At 45.7% G+C, this 24,270-nt stretch overlaps 1 protein-coding gene across 2 annotated transcripts in view; it reads left to right on the plus strand.

Annotated features, from left to right (window-relative positions):
- The first annotated feature begins 1,437 nt into the window (after window positions 1–1,437).
- FRMPD4 (FERM and PDZ domain containing 4) overlaps window positions 1,438–24,270 on the plus strand; it is a 613,488-nt gene continuing 590,655 nt past the window's right edge. Inside the window, exons 1-2 of one of the 2 annotated variants that reach the window (XM_012730327.1) lie at window positions 1,438–1,488; window positions 1,822–1,945. In XM_012730327.1, the coding sequence (XP_012585781.1) occupies window positions 1,851–1,945 (95 nt within the window). In that variant the 5' untranslated portion in view covers window positions 1,438–1,488; window positions 1,822–1,850. Of the gene's footprint in view, window positions 1,489–1,804; window positions 1,946–24,270 lie in introns of those variants that run through there. The other variant, XM_012730329.1, reaches the window with a different exon arrangement.

The raw sequence follows: 24,270 nt of genomic DNA on the forward strand, positions 1-24,270 counted from the left end.
TGGAGGTCTAGGGGTTAAGTCTCAGTGCTATCCACCGCTGTGGCATGAGTTCGATCTCCGGCAAGAAAGTGACCCACAGGGCGCAGCAGACCTCTCCTGTCTCCCTGCTGCTTCCCCTCATCAGTGGATTTCAGTAGATTCCCTGTTCTGCTCCCCACTCAGTCTCTGATAAATCCTCTCATCTCATCTCTTACCCTCCTCCCACAATTCTGGCCTACACCTCAGTTCTTCTATGCAAAAAAAAAAAAAAAAAAAAAAAAAAAGATGCTCAGAAGTTATTTTCATAAGTAATAGTTAAAGTCACTGAATAAAAGACATAATGTTAGTTTTTTTTTTAACTAGGCAAAATAATCCAATTTTATGTTAAGACAAAATAAACACATGCAGTCAAATCTTTCAGCCCTGTTGCCCTCTTTAGCTGTTATCTCTGTATATGATCTTAGAATATAAGCTCTTTAAGGGCAGCAACATGTGATCTAAGTCTACTTTGCCATTGTTCAGGCCAATCACTAGACCTTAATAAATCCTTGGCATACAGTGTGATATAAAAGTGTAGCAATTTAGTTGCTTTTTGTTGACATTATAAAGAAATGAGTGTTTCCAAGCTAAAAGAAAGCAAAAGAAAATCCCACAGCACATTGCCAAGGAAGAAATTGAGGAAATAGGCTAGAAATAGAGACTTTGTGTCTTGAAACTTATGCTTCTGGAATCCAGCTTTCAGATGGAGAACCATCTTGGTCATGTGGAATGCTCTGGGCATTTTGCAAGGCAGACAGCTTCTTTCTAGAGTCCAGTTCGTCAAGGGGAACACGACTTAACAATTTCAGTTTACCCGTCTCAGAACAGCATTCTGGTTTATTCAAAGCTCCTTTCTCATATCTCAAAGTAAATGTGGCCTATTACCTCTCTTACCCTGTCCACTAAACACTTTTCACAGGAGCCTCCAAGCACAGCTTCAGCCTCCCTGCCCCGTAACAAAGAACTACCCAGTCTCCAATGTCAGTAATGCTGAGGCTAAGAAACGCTGACCTAGAGAAAGTGACAGCCCACCCCCAGTCCAGTGCACCCCATGTCTCCTGCCCAGCATGGGAGCCAAGGCTTCCTAACCATTTCTGGATCAGCATTTTCCCACTGAGTATCACTTACTGGGCAGGATTTAGCATTAACATTGGCAGCTTTCAAATAGTGTTACGATAGATGTGAGACCGCTCAAATTCGGATGAAACACAGGAAGGCACGAGAGAAGGTACACAGCACTTTGAGTCCTAGCAGAGTGCTGAGCATCGCGTGCCGGTGGCTCCCAGCTCACCCCAGCCCCCACCCCTGCCAGCTCTGACTTCTCAGATGAGAGGAGCGAATGTTCAAGTTCTGCCAGAGGCAAAGAAGCAGACGCTGAAGTGCCTCTTCAGACTTTCAGAAGGTGCCTCTCCGTTTCCAGGGAAATGGCACTTCAGGCCTGACTGCGCCGGGTCGTCCTGACTCGCTGGGGTCAGTGACAGGGCTTCCACAAGAAATTTTGTTTCTTAGTGATTTCTGCATTCCACGCCAAACCTGACTGCTTTTTTTTTCTGAAATGAGTCTTTGCTCGTGGTCAGGAAAAACGTCCCCATTAATAATTTACTAAAGATGGAGCTTCTCCTCTTTTGCATCCTCAAATCTCTGCAAGCACATGACTGTTTAAGCATATCCGGTTTCCAAGTAGCTAGTGACGGCATATGACTGGCCTCAGCATCCTTCCCTCCTCCTCTCTCCCTTCTTGTCTAGCACTTGTTTGTTATGATACACTCTTTGAAGAACTCACTTCTGTCTCTCCCTCCCTAGGCAAAGGCGGACTGTTTTGGCTTCCAACCATGGATGAGGATCTTGAAGGAGGAACGTGGCCGACCTTCTGCATTCCCTGGGGCTTTGACAAGATGGTTGAGGGTGAAGGAGTGCATACATGCCCGTGAGTAATAGTCCTGAAGTAAAAAATCTAGCTGCTGAGCTCATGGTGTTTAGTGCAATGTATTTATTTGGACGAAGATTGAAAGCCATGTTTCAGAATTATACAAGACTTATGTCTTTGATTGAAAGTGATGAGGTCCTTTCTGAGTTTTGTCTGAGCAATTCTATTTAAAAAGAACATTGGAGGTGTGGCAAGAATAGTCTGTTTTTTAAAAAAAAGTACAAAAGCATATGCCACTATGGTTGTTTATTTCCAGAAGACTAAATGTCCAGAGGCATTTTTGGAAAAAGAGAAACTGATTTTAGCTGCTTACTTTTCTTCATGGTGTTATAATAGGCTATATAATTCGCAGTAAACTTTTGGCTGCACCCTTTGCAAGGGAAATTGGATTGTGTTGTGTTTATTTTCTCTTAAAATGGTATCTTTTCAGTGACAAGGATGAAAAATGTTGATTCTTAAACAGAAAATGCTATGTTGGCTATGCGAATTGGTTTGCTTTTAATTGCTTCCTTATGTTCACTGGCCTTGATCAATAAGTCTTCTGTTTTGAGAAAGATCATAATTTTGCAGAAAGTTCATGTCACTGCTGAGTGGCGTATGGCTTACTTAAGCATGTAGTTCTTTCTTGGGGCCGTCTAAGTTTCTAGTGTGAGAAATTTGTCAGTAATGCATATATTTTGGAATGCTGATTGGAAACTTTCCAGATATTCTGCTTTTGAATGGCTTCTCATGAATCATTTGCACTGTATATTATACGCCACTTACGAGTTTGTTGAAATGCCATTCTTTCAGTAGTTGTGATGATTAGTGAGTGTTTAAGCACTGCAATAAGAATATTATGCAGAAGCCCAAAGGAAGTGCCACAGGTTAAGGGAAGCTCTCCAGATGGGTACACTTCATGACCCTTGACCTTTATTACGGGCGACTTGGAGCCAAATCCTTTTCGGAGTTGTGATTTTCCATGACAGTAATCATTTGGTGGCATTATTTGTTTTAAAACAGTTTGGGGAGTTTGAAAGTTTGCATGAAAGCAAATGAAACCTCTTTCTGTTCTGTAGTTCATTGTAAGGGAAATTACAGTGAAACTTAGAAATGCGTCGTCACTAGCAGCTGTCATCCCAAAATCTACTGTTTGCTTGTGACATCATTTCATACATAGCGTTTCTTCTTTTTAGCACATACATTTTCCTCCTGATTTCATATCTGAAGTATGAAAAACGATCGACTGTTTTACCTATGAAAAACGACCACTTAGAATGTAGAACCCTAGGATCTGCATCTCTTTTCTTGCTTGCCTAGTCAATAACATGAACAACAAAAAAAATAGGTTTAGCTCCAAGCTCACTGGAGCATATTGTTTATGGATTTGGAAGAAAGTGGGTAATAAGAGAGTTAAGAAATATGTTAAATCATAACACTAAAGCCAAGCCATTGAATTCCACTTCAGTGTTTACTGGGTGCAGTTGTAACCCCGGGTACACCGTGGAAGTCTAGTGTGTCTTGTTTCGTTAGAATCAGTGCCAGACTCGTCCCTAAAGACTGAAATTCTGTGTTATCTCTGACTGTACTATTCATCAGTTGACCCAGGTTAGTAGATTATTAACTTTACTTTACATATATACATACATCTATGTATATATAGATAATAGATATAGATATAAAACACTGTTTTTATGGCTCAGCATTCAAAAAGCAACCATTAGCCATTTCGGCACGTGAGTTCAGGTTTTCAGTGGTGGATTCGCTCCATCCAGGTCTTTCAAGGCGGGCTCAGCAGTCAGTGCGCCGGGTAACCTTCCCTGGGAAGTAAACGACTCCTCTGCAGTTCGCTCAGCAGACTCCCACTCATGCTGCTGGCCTCTCAGGGACAAAACCCATGACCCTTCAGCTGCCCTCCCATGGGGCAGTGCACGCTTCCCCGGCTGGGGTCCCCGCGCCCTCATCCCGGTGTCTCCCTGCTGATCTGAAGGTGCCGTCACAAGGCTTTTATGGAAAGGAGAGTGGTTTACTTTCCCTTTAAAATTAGGGACCTGCAATTGTGGTCGTCGTTTTCTCTCTTCAAGAGACCAGAGGGCTCTTTGCCCAGTGGAGCTGTCACACAATGGCTGAGACTGTGCTTTCAAGGTACAGGCCGACCGGGGCGCGGGCCCTGGCGCCTTCACATACTGGCTCTATGACTTGGGGTGCATTTCTTAATTTCTCTAGACTTTGGTCTAGAAATAAGGATAATACCTATCTCACAGAGTTGGAGGGGTGAGTCATCTGGCAACAGTTGCCAGTACAGTGTGGAGCTCATCCAGTTATCTGATTTCTGATGGTGATTCTTTTTTTTTTTTTCATTGATGTATCATCGTTTACATGCGTGCTAGTGTTTCGACAGTATAAGATGTTCCCCTCAGCTGTGGCCACTGTAGCCTCCCACCAGCAGAGCACCCAGTCCTCGACCACAGGCCATTCTGCTCTCTCCCTCTTCAACTGCGCCCCTCTCCTCCCCGTCCCCTTTGGATGCCTCAGGTCTGTGGTCTGCATTCCAAGGCTGGTTCTAAAGGTTGTCTTTGTCTCACCTTTGGTTTGCTTTGCTTCCCACTTGCACATGGCGCTGCTCGGTACAGCCTTCTCCTTCTTGCCTGCTCCTGCAGCATCATCCCTTGCAGCTCTATCCATGTTGCTGCAACGGACATGAGTTTATCCCCTTTTTTATTGTTTGGACTACTTGCCGTGATCATCAACCCTTTCAAAAGTCATCTTGTTTGTAAGCCTTTGGGTTCAAGTTTGAGTGCAAGTTAGACATTATATTGCTATATCAGTCTTCTAGAAGGAAGAATAATTCATTTGCGACTTGGGAGGAGTGAGAATAGGAAAGTAGGAGGGCACTTTACACTTCTGCCCTCGACAATTTCTTTATTTTTTAAATGTCAGACGTGGTAGGAAAGAGGACGAAACCATTAGTGACTTTTGAAACAGGAGCTAAAAAGGGAGCTGAGTTTTTTCCCGTTCAAGCAAGTGTTTACTGAAGCCTCTTCAGTGTGCTGAGTGCTGTGGTGCAAGACAGAGGCAAGGCCGCCGTGGCGCCGCCCCTGCAGGGCTGGCTCAGCAAGCGGCTGCTGGTGCCACGTGTGGCCGGGCAGGGCAAGTGCAGCTCTCCTGCCCCAGTCCAGCCACCAGCACAATGGAACCCACCACTCTGGAGTCTGTGGGCAGAGTCTCATCAAGTGAAATGCTCATTTGCCGTAAACTTGTGTGATGCGGCTCCTGGGTATTTGCCTTAGAAAAACAAAAGCTCATGTTCACAGAAAAACCTGCCATCAGTGTGTGTAGCAAGTGTATTTAAATGGCCCCAAACTGGAAACCAGCCAGATGCCTTGATTAGGTGTTCAGATAAAGGTGCCACATGCCCGTATTGAACTACCACTCAGCAATAAAGAGGAAGAAGCTGTTGATACATGCAGCCATTTGGATGAATGGCAAAAGCGCTATGCTAAGTGAAAGAAGCCAGTTTCAAAAGATCCGAAGTTCCAAATTAGAGTGCTGGGGAAAAGAGCAGGCGGGGCCAGGGATGAGGCGTGGGGAGAGGGTGTGATAAGTGCCGGTGTGATGTACTATTGTGTATCCTAATTGTGCTCATGTTACACACTAGAATTGTGCATCCAGAAAGTCAAGTGTCACTTAAAACATGAAACACGAGGCAGACTACAAGGTTCTTGCCCTTGGAGGGTTCACAGGTACAGGCAGGAGCAACTACAGTAACAGTGGGATGAAGGTAGTGATCGAGATATGCTGGGAGTAGAGCTACCAACCAGCGGGGCCCCGCACTGTGCTGTGACTGGGGTACGAGTGGCCGGATCTCTCCACACAAGGGCGGCAGCAGCCCAACACCTGGGCAGCTGCTTGTGACCTCGCACAACCTGGGCCGTTGCCCTCAGCCATTTTCCAAGCGTACCAGGATGTGGAAGCGTGTGAAATCCTGGTCCAGTTCTTCTGAGTGCACAGAGCGAGAGTCTCGCCTGGCTGACTGGGAGAGGCTTTGGAGGGGAGGTGACACCTGCCGTGGAAACAAAGGGATAAGCAACCAACTCAGCACCAGGGAGCTTCTCCCCGGCCGTGGAGGACAGTGAGCAGGTCATGCGGGTGAGAGACACCGAGAAGCAGAAGAGCGAGAGGTGTGCAGCAATCCAGAATATGAGATGGGGCTCGAGACGTGAGGCTGTGAAGAGGTTTCTACAGGCTAGGTGCAGTGAAGGAACATTTTATTTTCTGATACTAGGTTTTGAACCTATTTAAAGGCTGATGGAATGGGGAGATCAGAGAGTGCAATCTGATACAGAGAGGAGACTGGAGGGATAAGACAGTGGTAAGAGATTTGGGGCTCAGGCTTCCTTTTCAAGTGTAGAGAACAGTCCAATAACGTAGCGTTCCCAGATGACTCCCCCTTGGGGAGGTCTCTTCATGCATTCCCTCATCACTGATTCATTCAACAGACCTTCAGTGAGCCCCGACTGCATGCTAGGCACTATTTTTGGCCCTGGGGAATCCAACAGTGAACAAAACAGACTCGTGACTCGTGGAGTTGATCTTCTGAGGACAAAATGAGCTCAGCACCGGGTCGTTTTGAAATGTAAAGGGCTGGTGAGATAACGATATCTAGTGGATGAGGGCTGCAAAAGACAGTCTGGGCTGAAAACACAAGTGGGACAAGTCTAGAAATAGGTTAAATAATCTGTTTTCATATCTCAGTAAACCTGGGGGGTGTGTAACTTTTTCACCAAGATTCTCAAGCATTCACCATCACATAAACAGCCCTGATGTGAGAGGAGAGATGAATCTAGCTTGTGCTGCAATCTTAAGGATGCTCACCTACCCATACATCTTCTCCGTGACATTGTGGCAAGGAGTTTTCTGATCTTTCTGGAAGAGACTTGTCATCAAACTCACAAGTGCTTCTGATATGCACACCATTATGTTATGCTCTGGGTTAGGGACAGATAGGAAAGAAGTTGACCCGGTCCCTGTTCTGAAACACCCGGTCTCCAGGACAGCTAGTCCTGGCGCCCTTTGTAAACATTTCTGACATCGAGAACAGCCATTAGCAAACAACCTAGAAATTCTGGGTTGCTGGCTGGACAGGCTCTCCCTGGGGCATGCATTGGATTGAGACACGTTCACCATGGCACTCCGAAACCAGCAGGTTCCCAAGCTGGTTACCGATGCCCTGATTCGTGGCAGCTTGGACGGGCAGAGGCCCCGTTCTTGGGCTTGACTCTGGGTAATGTGGATGCGCCCATGGTGTTTTGAAGAGGTTATTCTCATGGAACAGTTTTGGTCTGTGTTGCCAGAGATGCTATAAACTTAGACACCTACTGACGCCGCCACACTGATGTGGCCCCCAAACCAAATCATTCAAGCTCTGCCCATTCTGCTGACCAGGAAATCAGCAAGTGGATGTCCTTTCTCTGTCCTGGGGCCTCATTTCCCCATGGTGGGCTTGGAGCAGGCCGGCAGGCTCAGGCACCACCTGGCAGCAAACTGCCTATGCCTGTGAGTCAGTGCTTTCCTGTTCTGGGCTTATACGGGCTTTCCCTCCGTCCAAGCACATTGGATGGGCTACCTCTCCTGTCAGGTAACTCCTTTCAAATGACAGTGGCTTTACTTGTTCACATGCAGCAAAGAATTTCACTTAATGAGACATTTCCTCCTCCATTTGCTAATTCAGGCACGCACAGTTCTGCTGTTTTGAAGGCATGTGTGTGTAGAAGCCATAAGTCAACGAGGCTTGCAAACCTGAAGTGTCACCGTTCTTACTTTGTTTGTCTTCCAGTGTCTGTAAATAGGGGCTTTGACAGTGGACTCCAGGACCCACAAACTCCTCCATAGAGTGTGAGTTCTTAGCTCTTGAAGGAAAGAAAGAGATGGCTGCCTCCTTCCTTGTTTCCTGTACCCCCACCCCGCCAAAGACATAGACGTGGCACCAGTAGATCATTTCTGTTCAACAGGCTTTATTAAATGAACTGTGCCCCAAAGCTAGAGTTTCAAAGCTTTGAGCTAAATATACACACAAAACAAAATCTTATTAAGGCCATTTATGTGATTGATTACTCCATCTATATTTTGAGTGGCTTGGATGATTTATAGCCAAATACCTGCCAAGCCAGGCGCCCCAGTGCCTGCCCAGGGTGGAGAATACTGTATCTTCTGGGAGGCACGAGTCTTTGGGAGTCCTGTGTGTTCATTTCTTGGTTCTTCCCACATGGATCAAGCTGTTGCCAGTAATAATTGATGCTTCAAATCCCACCAACTTGCACTCCCTGTTCATAATTTCCCTCTAATGGGCATCCTTATTTTCAGAAGTTTTAAGATGACAATCAGGGAGCCTTTCACTGTCTCACTAAAGTAGATTGTTAGAAGGAAACAGCCGGGAAACAAGTTGGGATCGCAGAGAGCAGATCGATTTACACAGATCAGACCATTTCTTTGTTCTTTCTTTTTTTTTTCTTTTTTTTTTTTTTTTGGTTACAAAGCCTAGACAAACTTGGGCTTCTGAAGAGATGTCAGAAGGTCTTTCCCCAGGCAGTTTGACACACAGTGGAAGGACCCTCTTTGGACAGGGGGTGCACCTGGCCGTTTCAAAGCCCACGCTCAGGGCAAGATGGTCATCCTGCATTGCAGATAATTTCTGGCGCGACCGAGCACAGTTCTCCCAGGAGGCGAGTGTTCGTGGACTGAAAGACTGAAGGTCTGTGTCCTGACTATGCAGGTCTGAGACTGCTGCCTCCCTTCCCAAGACAGCTCAGAACCTCAAAGCTGGGGATGTGCCCGCTCACGTGTGAGTCAGAGCTCATCTCCATTTATTCATAGTTTAGTTGTTTTTCGGTCTATTCTGTTACTGTACTTTTAAATATGATTTTTCTTGTTATAGTAATTTCTTAATATCAGCTTTCCTGTCTGATTTAGGAGTTTGGTGCTAATTGTTCATTTCTCTGCCTGAAGATCTCACCCCAAAATTGCTCCTGCTCAATCCTCTGCTCTTCCTGACACCCTGTAAACTTCAGAGTGCTTGCTATCATCTGGCATTTATGCACATTTAATAGTTTGTTTATGGTCTGGTATTTTCTGCCACTGTAGGTACTCAACAAATAGTCCTTAACCTGATTTTAAATTACTCTAATTCTTTCATCATTGCCCTTTTAACGTCACTGTTCAATGAAGGAATGAAGGAGTGTTCAAGGAAGACCTGATTTCAAGAGGCTGAAAAAAAAATCCCTGCATTTTCATACTTTTTTGTCCAAGGCTGGCCTTGAGGCAGTACGTGGACCTGGCATCGCGGGGCTCTCGTGCCCGCTCTGCTCCTGCCTGTGTCTCTGTGTCAGTGGTCAGGGACCTTTGTTAGTGACATCTGGCCATTACCAAGCAAGTGCCGGTCCTCTTCATGGGTATTCAGACACTCGGGCATGATTTTGGTGGGAACTTCCATCCAAAATAGGTGCTGCTCTGAGGTCTCATGTGACCAGTACATCAGGATTGGGCTCCTTTGCCTTGGGTTTTCGCTGGCAGAAAGCTAGCAAAATAACATGGATAGGGCCCTCCCTGGTGGCGCAGCAGGTTAAAGCACAGCATTAAGAAGCTAAAGCCACTTCCGCATGAGTTTGATTCCCGCCTGCCCCGGAGGTGACCACATGGCGCGGCAGACCTCTCCTGACCGGCCTGCTGCTCCCTCAGCAGTGTACTTTGTCGATCTGCCTGTTCTGCTCCCCGCTCTGTCTCTGGTGAATCCTATCACCCTCCACATCTCTGGCCTGTACCCCCAGTTCTGTATGAATAAATGAATAAATCTTTTTTAAAAAATAACATGGATAGAAAGCGTTTTGAGAAGGTGCCTGTGAGATTAATCTCCTGTTCTAAAAATAACTTACTCTGTACCGAAAACCATGATTTACAAATGCATGCTTTCTTTACAGAATATGCTTGTAAAGAATATTATAAAAATAAGTATACTTCTGTTTTTTCTTACTTCTTGTTCTTAAATATTAAAGTCATTCTGTTGGAATAATATTAGAAATTTTTAATTTTCAGATATTTCACATAACTCATGAGCAAAATAATTTTCCAAATTGCAGCACATCATAAGTGGGATGTGGGTGAGAGATTAAGGGTAGTGCCAACATCTATTACATCCTTTAGATTTATTTTATAGGTCAATTTTATATACCTTTTCACTTTCAAAGTTCCATATTGTCATCTTCTGGCTTTAGCAATACCCCTTCACAATTTTAACCTCTATTGCATCTCTAAACTTCTATTTCTGTATTATATATTCTAAATATAATTGTGGACCCACACTCTACTAACAGTAAAATTATATGTCATAGGTGATAGAAAATAATCATTTTAAAGGTCTACCGAAAACTGTCATTTTCTATATAGGGGATTTTGAGAACTTACTAGATTATATTTGTCAGTAGGGCTACCTTTTTCATTTCTGTATAGGAAATTTGAACACCATTATTTAATCATTACATTTTTGTTGTTATTCCTCCATTTATCCAGGTTAACATTATACTTCCTCTATTGAACTGTTCTCTGATAACTCTAGAATATACTGCCTAAACTCCTGATTTTGGAATGCATGCTTAGTGTAGTATTCCAGATTGATGCACAATTTCTAATTGTTTTCTTTGTAAAATGCTAGTTTTCCAAACACATTGCAAGCTTCTTGGAATTCTGTCTCCAACTTTGCTCACACCACTCAGTAGCCCCAAAAAAGTACATTCTCATTTCAATTTAACATAAAGAGTGGCCTCATGAAGCACTCTATATATGTAGAGTCTGCTCTCAGCATGTATTAGGTAGCTGGGTTTCTTTGCAGTTCCTCTGAGTGTCCTGACTTTTAATACTGCACTGCTAGCTCCTTTGTGAGAAAACGTGTCTAACAGCTATTAGTTGCTCTACAACAAGCTAACACAACCAGCATACTGTGGTCTAAAACAACAGAGATTTATCACAGCTCATAGTTCTGTGGCTTGGGCTCTGTAGTTGGTTCGTCTACCATCAGAGAACTCAACTCCTGGCTGGGTCGTGTGTGTAACTATGGAAAGCTAGGAAGTCAGCTGGGGTTGGAAAGTCCAAGCTGGCTATGAGCACATGTCTGGCACCCCGGCTACAATGCCTGGTAGAATTGGGGGGGGGTGGCAGGATCTCCCCCTTTTCTCATTTAGCAGTCTAGCTTGAACAGCCTTCCCTGCAGCTGGGTCTTAAGAAGGCAGAAACAAATCTGCCAGGCTTTGGAAGACCAGTCACACAAATTCACTTTTACCACATTGTCTTGGTACACACGAGTTTCAGGACAAACCAGATGCAAGGGGAGGGACTCCCCCTCTTGATGGGAGGAGCTACAAGGTCACACCGCAGAAGGGCACGCAGGAAGGGTGGAAGTGTTGGCAGTCAATTTTGCAAGTTACACTTTCATGACATGAGAGCATAAAACACTTATGAAATTATTCAGGTAAACTTGAAAAATTTTGCATCTGAGAAAGGTGATGCCTAGAGAAGTGAGATGGTACCCACGTGGGACAGGTGGTTTCCTAGACCCTCACTACCCAAAATGTGGCCCCTGGCCCAGCGGCCTCAACATCCTTGGTGCTAGGCAGAGATGCAGATGCTCAGGCCCCACCCCAGACCAACTGAGCCAGAATCTACATTTCCCCACGACCTGCAAAGTCTGGGGACACATGTTATTAAGGTGGGGTGCAGAGCTCCTAGAGATGAGACCTCCACCTGCGAAAGAATAATGTTTGATAGGCGCTTGACTGGACATGGAGAAGACTTTGCTTTACTTAAGATCTGTGGCTCCTTTGTACTTAAAGCACTGCCCTTAACTCTTGAAATTATTGTTGAACTTAATCCTCACAACAACCTTGAGGGGTGACTACTACATTTTTGTTTCAAGTAAGAGGAAACAGATGCTCAGAGACCCACGCTTGCACGTGGTGAATCAGAATTCAACCCAAGGTTTTCCTGACTCCCAGCTTGTGTTCATAGTCTTGAGGCCGACCCACAGGTCACTGCCACAAGGTGGCAGCCGGGGAGTTTCAGGTCTTGGGGGATCTTCAGAAGGGAACGTGGCATGTGGCCGCAGCCGGGTGAGTTGCCGCGCCGCTCCTGCTGCCTCCCACTTCCACCTTGCCCTCAGTAGAGAGGCTGGCCTGGGTGGGGGACAGATGGCACTGCCCTGCTCTACCATATGTGCTCTGCACTTTGTTCCTGGGCACACAGCTGTCTGATATGGGCCTTGCCAGTTGGGCCGCTGCCTCTTGGTGTCTCCTGGGCCCCTTCCTCAGGAATGCAGTCCGCATTTTCTTCCCTTTCCAACAAGTCTTCCCTCCACAACTTGGGCCTCCATCTGGAGCAGTGAGCACTTCCAGCAGAGCAGGACTCTGCCTGGGAGCCGGTGGCCGTCCTGGCACTGCCATAGCAGGTGACGTGGACAGAGCTTATCCGAAAGTGGGCGAGCCAAGGCAAGGAGCAGGGAACGTCTCCTGGAAGTCTGATTCTGGGCATGCGCGGAGGCTGCCAGCGCTTCCTTCTGACAGCTGTGCGTGGGATGGAAAGGCAGTTTCCTCTGTGCTGTTCCCTTTCCAGGAACGAGGGGAAGCCGTGAGGAATGAGGAGCAAGTACAAGCAAGGGCACTCTTCCTAGATCAGGAGCTGGGGGCCGAGAAAGAAAGTGCCAGAACCCTTGCTCATTGCTCATTGGAGTAGAGAGAGAAGCAATATTTGAGTTTGTTTGGATCTCATCAGCTCTTTATGTGCCACCGGCTAGGTTCACAGTTGACATCTGCCCCTGAATATGTGGTAGCTGGTTCTGTTGCTGGGGTTACCCACTTGTGCTGTTACTGCCTTTGGGTATTTTACTTGATCTTGGCAAGCCTCAGGGGTCTCATCTGGGAACTGAAAATAATGACTTTGTCTTCTCATCTTGTTGCTGTGAGGAGTGAATGGAAAAGTGCCCATAAAAGGGTTACAGAGCCCAGTAACTGGCATTCACGACATGTTTGATAAGTGTTATGTAGTCATGTTACAATTTTGCTGGAGGTAGAAATTGTGTCATGTCCACTCTCTTGTCTCTGCTCCCAGAACAATGCCTGGCATGTAGTCGGGTTAATTATTTGATGAGTGAACTTAAGAGATTCTGTAATACTCTTTTAACAGTTTTTTTTTTTTTGGCACTTGATCACAGGACTCAGTGGCTTTAGGTGTAGGGTTGACATGTTGTGTGCGCACTTGTGTGTGTGTGTGGAGCATGTATGTGGGGGTAGGCAGATTGTCCCAGCTGATGCCGTCTATTCTTTCCTGGGTGAGCCCGGTATGTCCTCCTCCCCCCTCCTCCTTCCTTCCCTCCCCTCTTATTTTGCCTTGAGTGCTAAAATCCTGCCTCAGAGCATGTTTAAATAGACCATTTCATGCTCACGATGGGGCAGAGGAGAGAAACTCAAGGCCTTCGCCCAGAGCGGTAGTACAGCCTTTCTTTCACCAGTGCTCTGGCTTTCGCTATGATTCATACCAAGTCCCAGGGCGGTCATTCCAGGTCCCCCTGGATGAGTGGGGGATCCGGGAGAGTGTACCCCTCCTGGTCTTGGTCTGCTAGAGGCCTTGAGGCCCTGACAGCCATCTGTTCCTTAGTTCCTGCATATGTTAGGAGGAAGACAGATGCGCAAAGAAGAAACATGTGCACTGGGGTACAAGCAGAGGCGCAAGAATCAGTACATAGAGATCTTCAATTGGGAGAAAGGAGCCACTCTGCTCAGCAGTGAAGTTCCAGCACAGGAAATGGAGGGGCCCTGTCACAGCTACATGAAAGGCAAAAAAATGCAAGAATCTGATCTTGATTTCTTCGGGGTCTGCTGCTTTTGGTCAGAGATTGAGAGAGTCCAGCAGGGATCCCGGGCAGAGTTTGCTCTCTTGCTCCTTGGGTAGCCTGTTTCCAGAAGGAATGATTCTATAATGGGAACTGTGGACACTATCTGTTCTTTCAGAAATGAAGCTTAGCCTCGAGCCCAGAGCCTGCTTCAGGATCAGTGAGCGCTGGACCTCAGAATTTGCATCAGAATTCCTGGAGCTTCATGCCTTGTTGGTTGGTTTGCTTTCTTATTAAATGGTTATTTTGGAGTAATTTCAGATTTACAAGAATCTGATTAGGGTAGGCTACATGGGGTAGTCCCATTAACTCTCACCTAATCACCCCCTCGTTGACATCTTAGATTTTCATGGGACATAGGTATGTTATTATTACCTAAACTGCAGACCTGAAATTTCATCAGATTTTTGCTGCTCCTTTTTCTGTTCAAGCATTTTGCCAGGTACCACGGTGCATTTCGTTGCCATAGCCCCCCATTTCTTTGCTCTGTGACAGTCTCTCTGTTTTTTCTGTGTTCCATGACATTAGCAAACATAAGGAATCTTGGCCAAGCTTTAAGGGGATGCTTTTTTTTTTCTTGAATCCTTAGAGGTTTTATTAAGATTTCTTGCTTTCTGTCAGTTACCTATAACGTGCTGGTGACAGATAACCTATTTTTGGTTAGGGATGAAAATACAGTTTGGCTGTAATAGAAGCCAACATAAAGCTGGCATTGGAATTTGACCATATCAAAATGTGTTTATGGACACACGCTTTGGTATAAGACGGGCTAAATGAGCAGCGTCTCTGTCTTTGATAAGGATGCTGACCGTGCACAAAGAGCGAGCTACTGCCCCAGTGTGGTGGAGCAGCTGACCGTGATGGCTCGGTTGCGTCAGTGTGGCTGATCTCAACTACACTCCAGGGCTCTTCTCTAGGGCTTTCTCTTTCTGATCAGGGCCGGCTAAAAGGATATGGTCTAGAGAGTCAGAGAAGGTGAGGGGGACATTGGCAGTCCTGTAGCACCTATGCATCTTCTCCAGTTACTCAGTCAAACAATCTGTGTAGGCGCTGCTGCCACCCAGTTGTCCCGATGTGATTAAGAGTCACAGTCGGGTGACTTGAAGTTCATCAAAAGCGAGGTTATCCTGGGTGAGCCTGCTGTAATCAGCCAGAGGGCCTGAGCAAGAAGGCGTAGGCTTCCTGAGATAAGAGGCTTCCATGGACAGGAAACCTGATTTGACCAACTGGGTCCCACTCGTGACGGCTCCTTCCTGACTGTCAGCAGCACACACACTAGCCTTAATGAGCAACACCCACAATTTTGTACACGGCTGTTTCTTGTACATTTGCAATGTGTGTAAATTCTCCCCCGGTTCTGCTTTTCTAACTGAACCCTGACTGATGGAACCCCTGATCATGCTAAGTACTTATCTCCCTCTACACCTGGAGAGCCTGAAGCACAGAGGTAATACCATTCTCAAGATCACACGGTCCGTAAGTAACAGCTGGAATTCAGAGCCGGAGTTTTATTCCCAGAGTCAGGTTCTTGACAGCTATTATCCTGCCTCAGAGATTCTGCATCTGTAAGAGGCTCTTCCCAGGCGAAGCTTGGAGCTATTAGTGCAGGGAAAGTAGCTGGGAAGCAAGGCTCTTGGGTTTATTCCTGATATACCTGAGAAGAGGGAAGAGGTTGGAGAAGACGAGGCTAGGCTTGAGTGAGAATTCAGCACACGGAGCAGTCTGCAGGCGGCCACTGAGGGAAAGCACTGGGGACCTTCGCATGAGTCGCTGCTGCCTGATGGGAATGCCCAGATGATGTGGGAGCTAGGTGCTCAGGAAGGGTCATGAGTAAAAGGGCTGAGAGCTTCCTCCCAGAATTATGAACTCAGAGGACTGGAAAGATTCCTGAGCGGTTGATTGGATGAGATGACTCTTGCTTTTGCCTGCACGGTAGGTTACGGGAGAGCCTTTTCTTCACGGCAGCACTGATTGATAGTTGGGGTCGATTAGGGATGATTGGTGAGTTTTGTTGTTGGGTTCTGTGCATCACAGGGTGTTGAGCAGCACCCTTGACTCCACCCGTCATGTGACAGCAGCGTCCTCCCCAGCTGTAACAACTGAAAATGTCTTCAGACAATCTCAGATACTCCCTGGGGGGACAAAGTTGCTTCTGTTAGAGAGCCATTGGGACAGACTGAGGTGTAGCACAGAGTTATTGCCCTAAATTTTAAGACCAAATATTTCAAGTGTTAATGAAAAATGCTAAGAAGAAAGAATGAGTGGGAGGTCCAGTCAGTAACCTGGCAGCGGGGAGCATTTAGTCAAGGGGGAGAAGGAAATTAGGACAGAGTGCCTCGGGTTCGCCCACAGTATCAGGTGTGCCTGTACTAAAATGAAGCCCAAGTTCACCGAACCTCAAAATTAGCCAGTTTAAGGCTAACGGAACAGGGGCCATTCTGTCTGCGGTGAAAACATCGTAGAGCCCGTGGGCAGGCCGTGGACTGTTGCTGTGTGCAGGGTCTGCTGACAAACTGTGCTAAGGCTGAGCATCTGCTTTTTAGTCTGCCACTAGTGGCTCCCAGGGCCCTTGTGCCTGGTGTTCTAGAAACCTCTCAAGCATGTAATAGGGAGAGCTCTGCCTCACACAGGTAGTTTTCTTCCTGCAGCTGGGTCAATGTTTATGGTTCTGACAAAGCTGTGCAGGCTTCCCGAGACTGGTGAATTCTTCAAGTCACCACTTACATTTGCATCTGAATCTTTTTTCCCAGTATTTTTTATCTCCTCTGATCAAGCTCCCTTCTTGCTTTAGATGAATATGTAAGAGCTCGAGGGCTCTTTCCTGTACAGGGTATGTCCCTTCTTGGTCCTCTTTGATGAGATTTCTCAATTTCAGGCTCCCAGCCACTGAGTTCTGTGTGACCCCTTTGTGAGTGGCACAGATACCTTTGCTGAGCTCCGCAGGCCAGGGTTGTTCAGATCGTCCAATTAGCTTTCCGAAATCCCGGAGGTGAATGGATTTTTAAGCAGGGAATTTGAACCTGACCACATCAGTTCTAGTTGCTTTCTCCTATAGGGTTTCTTCCTGATCTTGCACCTGCCCATGCCAAGCGGGTGTTTGCAAAGAGGCCAAGGTGATGTTCGGAGCCCTTGCCCAGTTTAGGCCCAGCAACCAGCAGTGGGGCCTGGCTCCCGGCTGGACCCTGACATGAGGGCGTGGCAGGGTTGGCGCGGAGTCACTCCCCAAAGGAGCTTTAACCAAGGGTGCTGCTTGTCGCCTGAGCAGCCTGTTAAAGTATAGCAGCTGGCACAGGTCTGGGTGGGGCCTGGGGCTCTGCATTTCTAGCAGGTGCCCAGGGGTGCCCAGGCTGCTGGGCCTGGGGCAGACACTTTGAACAGTGAGAATTTAAATCATATTTTTGTGATGGGAGATTTGGAAGCTGCAGAAGTCAGAATCTCAGCTCATCTGGGTGTTTGTTAGTAACATTCACCTCACCAGAGGAGCAGGGGAGGGACCCTTGAGTGGGGAGCCCATGGAGGCCTCCATGAAAAGATGACATTTGCTTCAGGTCCTGAGGAGGTGAGGGGATCACCTATGCAGACAATGGGCCAGGAATTCTAGGCAGAGACACCAGTGACAGGTTTCAGGCAGGAGCAGCCTGAGGCTCAAACAGAAAGATGAGGCTGTTATGACTGAGTGGAGGTTTGGGGGAGGGGCGTGGTCAGTCATGATGTTACAACAACTGGCCTGTGCGTGTGTGTGTGTGTGGGGGGGCGTGTAGCTTGTATTGATGTGTAATGGACTTCACTCCGAGATGGAGAGTCCCTGAGGGTTGTGAGCAGAGCAGTATCACCTGACTGTTGAGAATAGACTCTCGGGGGCAAGAATGGACATAAGGGGTCCCGTTGAGCAGGAGACACCACTTGCTTGGACTGTGCTGGTGCCTTCTCTCGGGCACTGCCCATAGATGTTACTCATAGCCAGGGTACCCTCCTCTTTTCTAGTCTACCCCTCCTCTCAAGTGTCCTTCACTGTGAAACTCTGTGGCGCCAGCCTCCCCTGGAGGAGCCTCAGAGATGGCCCATCACTAATCCAGGTGACAGACTATGGCGCATCCCATCAGGTGGAAGGTGTGAAGGTAAGGACAAGTCAGATTCTGGAAATACCTTGAAAGTGGAGCTGACAGGATTTCCTGATCACTTGGGCTGTGAGAGAAAGATATCTCCAAAGCCGGAGCCTGTGCGAATGGAGAGAACTGGATGTCTCGAGATGGGCAGACTGCTTGGCATGTCTGAGGAAAGGTTTAAAGGTCACTCGACAGACTCTACTCTGTGGTGAGCATATCATCTAACATCCTTAACGACAGGCATTATGTTTGTGCCGTAGTTTCATAAGAACTGCAAAATGGCTTTTCCATCAAAGCAAATTTGAAGCAGTATTGAGGAATACAGGAAGTCTGAGCTATAAATCTGCGGGGCATTTTGCGTGATGTAGCAGCTAATGGCAGTACACTCGACATTCCTCTCCGCGGCACCCTCATTTTTCAGACCTAAAATGCACTTGGGTGATTGAGAACGTAGTCACTTCCTTTCAGGATGTGACTGGTGACTGTTTCAAAAGGAATGTTGCAGCATGATTGGGCGTACAGAAGAACATGGCCAAAGAGTTTATTGTAGATGAAACCTGCCATCCGTCCTGGTCTGGTTCTCACTGGCTGAGACTCGGGGCGCTGCTGGCTGTGGAGCTGGCGCCCACTCCCTTTTGGCTCATTTGCGCTGCTTCTGGCTGCCACCGTTGGCTGCGCTCTTCCCAGGAAGCCAAGGGTTAAGATTTGAGTAATAGATAGTATGGTCATGGTTCGTTAGCCATGATTGCTGCGTTACCACGTAACAGCTCACGTCTTTATAAGGAGTTCAGAACGTAAGTGCACTTTCACTTGACTGTTATGTGAAAGAAGTTTGAAGCTGGCTCCTGGATCACTTTGAATTCCAAAGGATATTCTCCCTTCGCTCCCATCAATTTGTTACTCACCATCAATGTAATGTCATGCTTGCCAGAATCCGCTATTTTCTGTTATTACTACCTCACTATAAGAATTCAAAAGCATTGGCAATGAAAGAATTATCCAAATGCATGGTCTTTGGAAAAAGACTCTTTTAGTCATTCAGGGGTCCAGGCTGCCAAACAATTTTCTTTTTAAGCGCGTTTGTTTCAGATCTGTCAGGAGCTGAGCTCCTCATTTCTCTTTTGTATTTCCATCCAATGGTAAGCAAACTTTGATGAAACCTATAACGATTTGGCAGATTAGTAAAGTACCTTTCAGTGAGATTTGCTATTTAGCTCTCACGGCAGGAAAACAGAAATTAGGGATCTGCTTGGTAGCTGCCTGCACTTGGCAAGGGGAATCATCCTGGAGGGAGGAGAGCTCTCAGGGGGAAATTAATGGCTGAGCAGAGAGCACAGGTGGGCTCGGACCCTGGCTAGGGGGCTGCAGTGTCCAGGGAGAGATGAGGGAGGCTGGGGCCGTGAGGCTACCGTGCAGTGTGTGGGCTGGGTCGATGCCTGCAGTGGGTAAGTAGACGGCTGGCAGGACTCGCTGATGGGAGAAACGCAGCTGTGGGTGGAGGATAACGCTGAGGCTTGGGGCCAGGGTGACTTGGAGGGTGTCGTTGAGATGTAGGGTGCTCTCAGAGGCCTAGCAAAAGGACACAGAGGAAGGCAGGACTTGGAAGAATGGAGTGGGATTGAGTAAGCCATGGTTGCCATTTTTCTTTGTTTGCAGTCTTCGAGTGTGATTGCAGTCTGATCTGCCACTGGAGATTTTCTGAATCTCTAGAAAATTAAAAATGCTAGGGAAGGTAAGTGGGGTGTGTTTGACAGCATTGAGCACCAACTTCTATACAAAATGGAATATTTTGCCCTCGTTTTCCACCTTACAGTAGTTTCAATTTTAATATGGATGCTAATAGAACACTTTTACTAAAGAAAAATTGAATCAAACTTTGGTTTAAGAACAAATTAAAGCAAACTTCTTATCTATAGTCTACATTCCTAGAGTAAGGCTGACTAATAAACCCCATGAAATCCTGTCTTGGTTCTTTACACCCTAACCCTCTTCTGCTAGCGAAATCACAATTCCATGTAGGTCAGCTTCCATCTTTTAAATCCAATGCTTTCCTGTTTGAGGTCAAGACATTTGCAAATTACAAATTGAAAGTCATGAAATCATATCAGAAACCCAATACTTGAACCACAGTTGTGAATTTAGATTCTGTGCTCTCAGCCAAAATTCCATAGTGGTTTCTCTTTGAAGCCCCCCAGCTTGTTTTGTTGTGTTTTAAAGAGTTCTGTTATTTTAGATCCTGTTGCAATTTGAGTTTTAACATGTTCTGCTCTTTTGAGACAAATTTTGAAAATATTAGGTGGAACATCAGGATATTGCAGAAATATTATTGGTTTATTTCAGAATGCTCACATTTATCCCATCTTTTCCTTTCAAATGGGTGGATACAAATGGTCACCATCTTGTTTTGGCATTGCTATTTTTATTTTTTAACGTGTCTATTTCAGGGAAAACCAGATAGAGTCCCATCATGAAAGGTAGACTTCATAAAATATTGCCTTACTTGCTGAATTCAAATCATTAAGGAGAGATTTTTGTCATGAAGTTCAAAGCTAAGGAGAGCATTATCTTTGTTATCAAAACCTGTTGATCCATGATCTTTTTAGTTGAAGGACAGAGGAAATTGTGAAAACTTGGCTTCAAGGAAGGCAAGAGCTTGATTCGTGTTTAAATTTAGCATTCACTTTCATCCTACCAACATCGAGTCTAGTGGTTTTACACAATTAGCTAAAACCAGTATTGAGTTTCCTGTCGTGGGCCTCCCTTTCTGCCTTCTCAGGAAGCAAGTTAGAATTGAGTCTCCATCACTTGACCTTCAAGGCTCAGTAGAGGTCAGTACTCATCGCCACCTTTTAGGAACACCAACATTGACTCTCCTAGAACAGAGTCTTTATTGATCTTTGATTGCTGACTTTTATTTTAGGAGTCCTAAGTCCTGACCTTGTTCTCATGGCTTTGCAGTTTATATAATAGGATTGTTTCTTTAAAAGTTGCAACAATATTATTGCCCTATGGAGAATAAATCCATTTTTGAAGATAATGGAACTGACTCCTCATATAGCAAGACTGTGTTTTTTTCCTAGTACTTTCTATTACTTGCCTGTGGCAGACAACTTCAGTTCTATCCATAAAAACACTTACTGTTTTCCCTTTCTGCCAGTTTATTTAGATGACAACTGCACAGCCCCGGGAGATGAGTCTTAATCAATGTTAAATAAATGCACGGAAATTCCACTTCCCTTGGACAAACACTCACTTGCCCAGCCCCTCTGCAGGCTTAGGGAAGACCACCCATGCACCTTTGCTCAGGGCACTGATGGTAGCAAGAAGGTGGGTTCCTGGTTCTGTTTAGGGTTCAGCTGAGCGGGCGAGACTCAGGAATTGGTTAACAGTGCAGAGAAAAGGGAAGGATTTCTGATTTAACTGCAGAGGCTGACTCCACCCCCTCAGAAGCCACCAGGAGGTCCTTTCAGTTGAAGCTGGCAGTTAGGGAGAAAGTGAGATTCTGAAAGCCACTCCAGCCTCTGTTCTGTTTTTTCCTCTTTTTTTAAAAAATGAGGTAGCATTGCATTTTAGCATTATGGGAGTTTCAGGTGTGCATTGCTAAGAATCAGTATGTATTTACCACATTAAGTTTCCCCACCACAGCTCCAATCCCGCCCTTCACACCACCAAACCCTCTTATTGGATTAATTCCCCTCCTCCCCCCTTTGCTTTCTGGTAACCACTAATTGGTCTTATAATCTAAAGGTTTATTTCATTTCATTTAGGTCATCTGTTTGTTTTTTTCTATTTAAAAAATTAGTTCTAAATAGATGAAAGACTTGGATATAAACCTCAAACCATAAAATAAACATAAGAAAACACAAGCTCATAGGAAATGCAAAGCAAAACAACAGTGAGAGATCATTTCACATTTGTGAGAATGACTGTTGCCCCAGGCATAGACACAGTGAGTACTGGAGAGGACATGGAAAGAAGGACCCCTCAGTGGGAGGGGATGTAAGTGGCACAGCCATTATGGACAGCAACATGGAGATTTCCCAAAACATTAAAATTCAAGATTCCATACAATATCATTCCACTCCTGGCTAGTTACCTGATGAATATAAAACCACCTACTTTGGAGAGCTGTCTACACCGCCACGTGTACTGCAGCATGTCACAGTAGCTGTCCCTGAAAAAGCCCGCGTCCATCAGCGGGTGACTGCATGAAGACGACGCGGGGCAGACAGCCAGATCACAGGAAAGAGGAATCCCGCTCGTCACAGTAACACAGGTGGACCTCGAGGCGGTGAAGCATGGTTACTTCCTTCCCCAGTTGATCTCATTGGTTTTGTTCCTTGATTCACGAGTGGGCAGCACCCCATCCAGCCAAGAGAAGGGTGCTGCCTCCCGCATCTTCTCTGAGTATTTGCTTCATAGCTTGAAAGTTTCTGTTTAAAATCGTAATATAAAATTAAAATCTTGATGTAATCAGATTGGCCTCACCTCTGTACATGTGGCTCAGCTTTGGTAACAGAAAACCTTGGTAATAAAAAAAGATTCTCTTCTTTCTTTTCTCAGAGCTCAAAAGGGAGATCATTTACCAGATATTTTTCTCCATCTTTTGTCTAAGCGATTGACACAATGAACAGTTTACTTCTGCCTGTGTAAATGAGATAGCAAGTAAATGACTTGTTTGGATAATAGCACGTGAAAGAAATATAAGGACTCCATTTCCTTCAAAGACAAAAACGCCACTTGACAAGTGAATCCATTGGCCTGATGAGCTAGGGAGGGAAAACCTCCTCTGTACATGGCCACAAAGCAAGATTTGGAATCTGTCAAATACAGAAATTGTAATTCTTGTAATCAGTTAATGTAGAAGCCCTCTGTCCTCCAGTGACAATTGTAGAATAGAACAAATTGCTTATTTCAGATATTTGTAATAGAATAAACGAGACTACAAAGAAAAAGGAAACATCTAGACCACAGGAAAATGAGGAAAGGATTTCCGTCTTCAGTGTGGAGACATGATGGTGGGTTCCCGTGGACAGTGCCTTGCACAGCATCCTTCAATTATGGCATCATTTGAATAAGGACTAAATAGAAATATGCCTTTTGGAGGAAGGGCTTCGAGTTCTCTGAATACTTCTAACCAGGGTGTGCAAATGCAGTGCCTGTCGGAGAAAGGCAGCAGACTAGTCCCTGAGCAGATGCATCGCTGGAAGGGACAGTGAGAAAGACGGGATGTGTGAGCATGTAAGTCTTATCTGAAAGCATTCAAATACACGTTTCTAAAAAAAACCCCACAGTGTAGGCTGAAAACAACATGCAAGGGCCACCACTTCGCAAGCCTGAGCGGAATGAAAGCAGCTAGTGTTCTGTGGCAGGCTCGCATTGTCTTGCTTAAAAGTCATAAGCCTTTGAATTATTTGAAAATTCTTTACAACTTTCAACATGCTACTTTGTTGCCAGGCTCTCTTCTCTCCCTGAGACAGAAAACAAAACCCCAAACATACAAACAACCCTGTGTGTTCTTTAAACTGCAGCAGCTGGTGTGGAAACATATGGGGGAAATTATTATTATTCCCTTTGTACCATGCCGAATCTTTTTTTGCATGTACATTAAATACCATGGTGTAGACGCCACATATGCTGCCTCTGTCATGTAGACATTTTCACATTGAGTTGTGAACAGTGTTCAGAAATTTAAATTAATGATACAGCTATCTGCCAAAATTTCCAAGCATAAATCTCCATAGGATCTATATTTTTTAGGGATGAAGGGGGAAAAAAGAGCTTTCTAGCAACAACAACAACAAAATAGCTCTGAGTGTGCTTGCCTTTTAGTTCCTATTCCTTGGCACAACGTGCTGACCTTATAAATGTTATTAGATGTCGACCCTTAAACATTAATAGGAGTCGTCAGTAAGTGGAATTGTATTTCCCAGCCAGAGGCTAGAGTCTCCTCTAAGCTATGTGAGGTAGCTTGGGAGCTTGAGGTAGCAAAGTGTAATGGGACAGTTTCTGAGAGGCATTTTCAGTGAGACTGGTTCTTCAGATTTGCCAGTGATAGTGACTGTCCAGCATATGCTGCAGAACTCGGTTGTGAGGTAGGAAAACTGCCCAACATTTTTGTGGCAGAAAAGGAAATAGGCCTCTTTCGATCCAGCCGTGAAGCTGAGTCCTGGAAGGCCATGCTAGTGCACACCCTGTGGTCCCTGTTGTCACAGAGAAGGAGGAAGGCGCGGGGCTCTGCCACCCGTGAGAGGCAGCAACCCACCTGTGTGTTCTTGGGATTCAGTTACATTAAATGAAAAACACGGTTC

Source organism: Condylura cristata, unplaced genomic scaffold, assembly GCF_000260355.1.
Source record: "Condylura cristata isolate star-nosed mole 26May11 unplaced genomic scaffold, ConCri1.0 scaffold00027, whole genome shotgun sequence".
In the NCBI taxonomy this organism is placed as follows: domain Eukaryota; kingdom Metazoa; phylum Chordata; class Mammalia; order Eulipotyphla; family Talpidae; genus Condylura; species Condylura cristata.